Source organism: Otolemur garnettii, unplaced genomic scaffold, assembly GCF_000181295.1.
Source record: "Otolemur garnettii isolate 467f Iridium unplaced genomic scaffold, OtoGar3 scaffold00136, whole genome shotgun sequence".
Lineage (NCBI taxonomy): Eukaryota > Metazoa > Chordata > Mammalia > Primates > Galagidae > Otolemur > Otolemur garnettii.
In genome coordinates this window covers 2,655,497-2,662,453 of record NW_003852531.1, presented here as the reverse complement: position 1 = coordinate 2,662,453, position 6,957 = coordinate 2,655,497, and the positions used below count along the sequence as shown (strand labels likewise).

General features: G+C 41.0%; 1 protein-coding gene across 1 annotated transcript in view; it reads left to right on the top strand.

Moving 5' to 3' along the window:
- The window catches only part of RALGAPA2 (Ral GTPase activating protein catalytic alpha subunit 2), a 374,339-nt gene that overhangs the window by 63,564 nt on the left and 303,818 nt on the right, over window positions 1-6,957 (top strand). The window contains exons 5-7 of the mRNA XM_023518389.1: window positions 1,221-1,264; window positions 3,425-3,602; window positions 4,498-4,613. Coding sequence (XP_023374157.1) covers window positions 1,221-1,264; window positions 3,425-3,602; window positions 4,498-4,613 — 338 coding nt within the window. The remainder of the gene's footprint in view (window positions 1-1,220; window positions 1,265-3,424; window positions 3,603-4,497; window positions 4,614-6,957) is intronic.

Here is a 6,957-nt window from a genome sequence, read left to right as displayed (position 1 = left end):
GTGACACACAGTGGGACTGTTACAGGAGGTTCCTTCACGTTGCCAGGGATCAGGTTCTGGGTAATGAGTTTCCACTGAGCCTTGTGTTAGACATGCCGCGTGACACACAGTGGGACTGTTACAGGAGGTTCCTTCACGTTGCCAGGGATTAGGTTCTGGGTAATGAGTTTCCACTGAGCCTTGTGTTAGACATGCCATGGGACACACAGCGGGACTGTTACAGGAGGTTCCTTCACGTTGCCAGGGATTAGGTTCTTCTAACAGGTGTGCATTTAACCATCTCATATAATATCCACACAAGCAGGGCTCATGTCAGTCATTGAGATTCTGGCTCAGTTTCTTGATGGAATAGCTCTTTGAAATTCATTGGTGGAGTAAGTGTGATTTGATATTTAATTTTAAAATATTGCACAAGGCCTTTCATCAGGGAATGTAATAAATTTTTTTCTTAAAAGATATATAATTTGATTGACAGAAAAGTTCTCTTGCCTAAGCCTTACAAGGTATTCCTGTTTTACACTCATCTCCTTTGTTGAGGTTCAGACCCTATATGAGAGGATATGTGACATTTAGGTGGGGTTGTCAGGCTGTGTCAATGCTGAGGGCGTGAACTTACTTATGGAATACTTGGTAATATGTTTCCGTCTCCTAAGAGAGATATTTCTTATTATAGGCGCTACACACCAAAGTCTTTGCAGTTGACTGGTATAGTTCTGAGTAATCTTGACTCTATCTCCTTGGCGGTGACCAGAGAGCTCTGGGGGAGTGTTTACTGACGGACCAAGCCCCATAAATGCGATTATCACTGCAGGAGAGGAGCATGGCGTCCCGAATATCTGGGAAATGTTCTTGTAAAAATGTTTTGTGGGCAGTCATCTTACATCATTTTTACCTTCGAGATTTAAGAAGAATCATTTTATGCATGACAAGAGATGTTTGCACATGGTCCGCTGTGGACATTTGGGTTACCTTTACAGCAATCATTTTGACTGTTTTAAAAGAATTTTGAAGAGGCACTACTCAGGGTACTTTTATCTTACAAACATCTTTTTCTCTGTGACATTGCTTTGCTTTTGAAGGTCGGTCTTCTTCCTTTTATTTAAAAGAAATTATGCCTTTTGTCATAGGTACATTTTTTTCTTTCAAAAACTGGTATTTTCAAAATGTATCTTAAGTATGTGTTCATATACTCTTTCTAATTCATTGTTTTAAACTTTCAGGCTCAACTTTAAAGAAGCTTCTACACACTGGAAATTCTACTAAGGTATTTATAGTGTAATGACATTTTTAGTTACTCTGAAATTTTTAATAGCACAAAGTAACAATGGCCATTTTGAAAAATAAAAGATCTTTGAGAACCACTTGACTTAGTATTTATTTTTTAATTGATAAATTATATTACGGATGTTGTTAGAAGTTTTGTTCTTACATTGCATATTTTAAATGGTATTAGGTAGAGTGGCTTGGGGTTTGGAGTTTGAAGTTCTGAGTGTTTGATTCTGGCTCTGCTGGGTATAGCTGGGGGCTATGGGCAAGGCACTAACCACTCCAGTTTGATCATCAGTGAAAGGAAGGGCTTTTGCTCTCCAAGGTCAGAGCTAACATACTGGGTTCTGGTCACCTCAGTAATCTGGATGTTAAAATTATGATTGTGTCTGATTTAATTTTACCAATTTTGAGAACTGTTGTAGGAGAAAAGAATAGCAGGGCCTCACTCTTGAATATTTATTTGCTATAGATTGATCTTGTAATTTCTGTTAAAATTGGCTTATTTTAAATGACTGTACCTTTTATAGTGACATATAGCACTCGATGCTGAGATAAGATGACCCTAAAACGTAAGTGGCAGGAAAAAACCAGCCTGGGATAAATATTTTATGGAAGATAAATCACTTGTAGCTAATTAAGTTGTGTGAATGCCTTTGATAAGCTAATACATTCTTTGTTTTCCATCAGTTTCAGCAATCACAGGTACTTAAAACTTGATATGTTGTTTATCTCTTACGTGTTGAAAAAAAGAAGTGAGCTATTCGTAGCCTCATACAGAATCCATATTTTGTCCCTCCTGCAATAATTAAAACCTATCAGGTTGTTGTGTTTATTATTAGCTTTATTTGTAGTTAGTTCTCTTGAATATAGTTAGCATAAAAAATTGGAGACTTTTGTTAGAATTTCATAAAAAGTTTCCTTTTGTCAAATATAATTTTATTAGCTATGTACAGAGCTGTGTCATTTTGTTGTCTGATGGCTGATTAGTGTTACATTACCCCTCATTTAGCTGCCTGGGGAGAGGAGGACAGGTCTGCATGAGCATGGAGGTCTGCGCACAGCCTTGGTGGAACCCAGGAGTGCATTTAGAAGTGTGTGTGTCCACTTTGTTGATGGGGTACAGCACTGTCACCAGCTAGGGTGTCTTGCTGTATTTTGACTTCTTTTGGAGTCAGCAAAGCAGGGTATATAGTTCTTGGCAGTGGGGGTGGGGCTCCTCTCCTTTTGGTTCCCCCCAGAGCCTGGTGTTTCCGCAGCTCTTGCTCTGAGCTATGAGCACCTTAGGGTAATGGACGGGGGATCAGGTGTCCCTCAGCTGCCTGCACTGGGGGTTAACTGTGTCCTCCAGCTGTGTCTATTTGTTTTTATCTATTTCTTTTGCTTATTTAGCTTCTCTTATTAATATCATCTTTCAGCCATTTAGGAATACAAAAATGGAGGACGTGTTCTTGAGTTTTAGGAATAGGATAAATTTGGAAGTATAGAGGAGGAAAAAGGGCACGTCTGCCCATGTTGACGTTTTCTGCCAGTGATGTTGACCGTTGCAAGCTTGGCAGAGGTGTTGGAGAGAACAGAGTAGGGCCGCGAGACAGGGACGCTGGAGAGCTGCTCTGTCTCATCGAGAGCCAGACCTTCAGGGTCATGTTTAGTTCCAAGGGTTCTGATTGTCAAGAACGTCCCAACCGTGCTTGTGGTGCCTGCAGCAGGAGGGAGATTCGCCTTGTCCTGATTCTGATGAGTTGACAAGGGCACTGTGGCCTTACGGGGAAACACGCTGACAGGGACGGATGCCTGCCCGGTGCTTCCCGGGAGCAGCCCTGCTTCACACACTTTCTACGTCAGCTCTCTTAATCCTTGTAACAGGCCTTTGTGGCAAATGCTTGTACAGCCCCCGTTTCACAGACGAGGAGACTCAGGCATGGAGCATAAGTGGTTCTCCACGGGTCACAACTGCACGTGGCAGAGCCTGCCCTGAAGGCAGGCACTCTGGCTCCAGAACCCAAGCTTGGACCCCTGGTACTAAGCGAGGAACTTGGTGAAGTACTTTAAAGATACCTTTGATTTACAGTTTCTCTTTCTCAGGACTGATGCTGTGCTCTGATTGCATTTCTGTAGATGCACGTTTCATTTTCATTGCTTTTAACTTTGTCTTCAGATAAGATGTGAAGGAATCAGGCTGTTTCTTTTATGGCTTCAAGCACTTCAGACACACTGTGCAGAAGAACAGGTGCTGATTTTTGCCTGCCTGGTGCCTGGTTTCCCGGCGGTCATGTCCTCCAGGGGGCCCTGCACGCTGGAGACACTCATCAACCCTAGCCCTGGTGTGGCCGATGGTAAGTGGTGTCGGTGGGTCTTACATGTGGAAATTACTCCTGAACTTAAATCGAGGAGTTCCTTGCCTTTTCATTTTCTTGTCTAGAAATCCTGATGTTGTAGACGGGTTATGAAGAATTATTTCCTCTTCATATTCACAGTAGATTCTCATAATAAACCTTAGAATCAAAAGATTTGGAGCCTGTTTTATATGAAATGATGACAGGAGAAATTTACAGAAGTGATGGAAATGGGAACAGGAGGGAGGGGGTGTTGGGAAGTGGAGACTCGTGTGTGTCTCAGTGAGAGTCACATCTGCCACACACACTGCTGTCGGTCCTTCTTGTCAGTGTTGGTCCATGAGTGGACGTGCGTCTGCTCACCCCGTATCTTCTTCTGCCCGCTGTGTGTTTTCATGCAGCATTTATGGAAGGACAGTAATGGCCTCATGGGATGTGGCCGTTGCTGTCCTATGAGTTTTCAAGGAACTTGCCTGTTAGGGGCATTGTTTTATTACTGTGTAAATCATGGCACTAACTACTCCAGTTTTATCATCAGTGAAGGGAGGGCTTTTCCTCTCTAAGCTTCAGTGCTAACATACTGGGTTCTGGTCACCTCAGTAATCTGGATGTTAAAATTACGATTGTCTCTGATAATCATAATTATTGCCCAATTAGTGGCATTTGATCTTGGGCTGACCAGAGCAGAATTTGAGAGGGCAGGAGTGGTCCCTGGAAGAGGTGGCTTCCCAGGTGTCGGTACTGTGATTTCAGGCCCGTTATGCGCACTGGTTTGGAGTTCAGGGTGATTGGTTCCAGGGGATGATAGATGTATTTTAATAGACATCATTAAAAAAATCTTAAGCCCTGCTTGAAATTCAGCTTTGCTGAAGGAGCTCTCATTTCCATCCTGCAGCCAAAGTATATCCAGAAGAAATCACTCCACTCTTGCCAGCCATTTCGGGGGAGAAGATTGCTGAGGACCAAACCTGCTTCTTTCTGCAAATACTTTTGAAGTATATGGTTATTCAGGTCAGGCAAAGACCGTAAATATTTCAATGATGGGCTTCTTCTCAGTAGGAAAGAGAAAAATCTTGCCTGTTTCCTCTCTGTCATGCTTTCTCTTATCTGCATTTTCTTTGAGGTGTTTGTTTGTGTGACATTTTACTAAGCACAGAGTGTGCTGTTGGCAAGTCACTTCGGCAGGTTCAGGTGCACCTGCTGTCTCAGGTGCACACGCTGCAGCTGTTTTCCCCTCTTGGCCTTTCCTGATCCTGCGCTTGGTGCTTATAGGACAGGGTGGCGGAAGAGGTGGACTAGAGCCTGAGCGCGGCAGGAGATCTGGAGGAAAGCATACAAATGGCCCCATTGTTCTGCCAACACAGGCCAATTTTTTGTTTTGGGTTTGCCAACAATGTATAGACCCCAAATCATTAGTTTATGATTTTAATAGGTGATTTGTGCCTTTGGTCTGTATTTCTGAATATGAATATGGATAGAATAGAATCTGGTTCTTTTTTTTTATTTTTCCGGTGTCTCAAAAAATAAATAACAAATATTTATAAATAAAAATAGAAGATAATTTCAAAAAACAAATCATGCCAAATTTTGTAGACAATAGAAAAAGAAGAAATACTTCAAATTCATTCTACTTCATCTACATATACCTGATATTAAAATTGGAAAAAACATATCATTATAAAGGGAAATTATAAACATATTTTACTTCTAAATGAGTATGCAGTATCCTAAACAACATATTAACAAGTCAAATTAAAAATTATTCAAATAATGTACTTTGGTCAAAATTAAATCCAATTTATGTGAGAATTAGTCACTGTTTTCTTTTTTTTCTTTTCCTTTCCCCGACCCCCTCCCTCCTTCTCTCTATCTGCCCTCCCTTTCCCCCACCCCCTACCGTGTCATTAATTGTCTTCCTATCAAAGTTGAATACATAGATTCATGCTTCTCCGTTCCTATGATGCTTCACTAAGAACAATGTGTTCCGTGTTACTACAAATGCTGCAAAATCTCCATTTTTTTAAATGGCTGAACAGTAGTATTCCATGGCATACATATACCACAGCTTGCCAATCTGTTCCTGGGTTGAAGGGCATTTAGGCTGTTTCCACATTTTAGCAATTGTAAATTGAGCTGGAATAAACAGTCTAGTGCAAGTGTCCTTATGATAAAAATTTTTTTTTTCCTTCTGGATAGATGCCTAATAATAGGATTGCAGGATCAAATGGGAGGTCTAGGTTGAGTTCTTTGAGGTTTCTCCATATGTCCTTCCATACAGATTAAATTAGTTCCCACCAGCAGTTGTAAGAGTGTTCCCTTCTCTCCACATCTGCACTAGCAACTGCAGTTTTGAGATTTTGTGATATGGACCATTTTCACTGTGGTTAGATGGCATCTCAGGGTGGTTTTGATTTGCATTTCTCTAATAATTAGGGATGATGAGCATTTTTCATATGTTTGCTAGCCATTCATCTGTCTTCTTTAGAAAAGGTTCTGTTCATCTTTCTTCCCCATTGATGTATGGGATTGTTGGTTTTTTTCTTGTGGATTAAGTTCTGTATAGATCCTAGTTATTAAGGTTTTGTCTGATTCAAAATATGCAAATATCCTTTCCCATTGTGTAGGTTGTCTGTTTGCTTTGGTTGTTGTCTCCTTAGCTATACAGAAGCTTTTCAGTTTTATTAAGTCCTGTTTGTTTATTTTTATTGTTATTACAGTTGCCATGGCAGTCTTCTTCATGAAGTCTTTCCCCAGGCCGATATCTTCCAGTGTTTTTCCTATACTTTCTTTGAGGGCTTTTATCATTTCATGCCTTAAATTTAAGTCCTTTATCTATCTTGAATCAATTTTTGTGAGTGGAGACTGGTGTGGGTCCAGTTTCAGTCTTTTACATGTGGATATCCAGTTCTCCCAGCACTATTTATTGAATAAGGAATCTTTCCCTCAGTGTACGTTCTTGTTTGGTTTATCGAAGATGAGGTGGTTGTAAGATGTTAGTTTTGTTTCCTGGTTTTCTATTTCAAATGTCTATGTCTCTATTTTTGTGCCAGTACCATGCTGTCTTGAACACTATGGCTTTGTAGTACAGCCTAAAATCTGGTATGGTGATGCCCCTGGCTTTGTTTTGATTACTACTACTAAGATCTGCCTTAGCTATACAGGGTTTTTTCTGGTTCCATAGAAAATGCAGAATCATTTTGTGTTTTGAAGGAAATGGATCAATATTTGGAATCACACCCTCTCCCTAGACTTAGCTTGGATGAAATAAATCTCCTGGGCTCAGCGCCTGTGGCTCAAGTGGCTAAGGTGCCAGCCACATACACCTAAGGTGGCGGGTTCGAATCCCCAGCCCGGG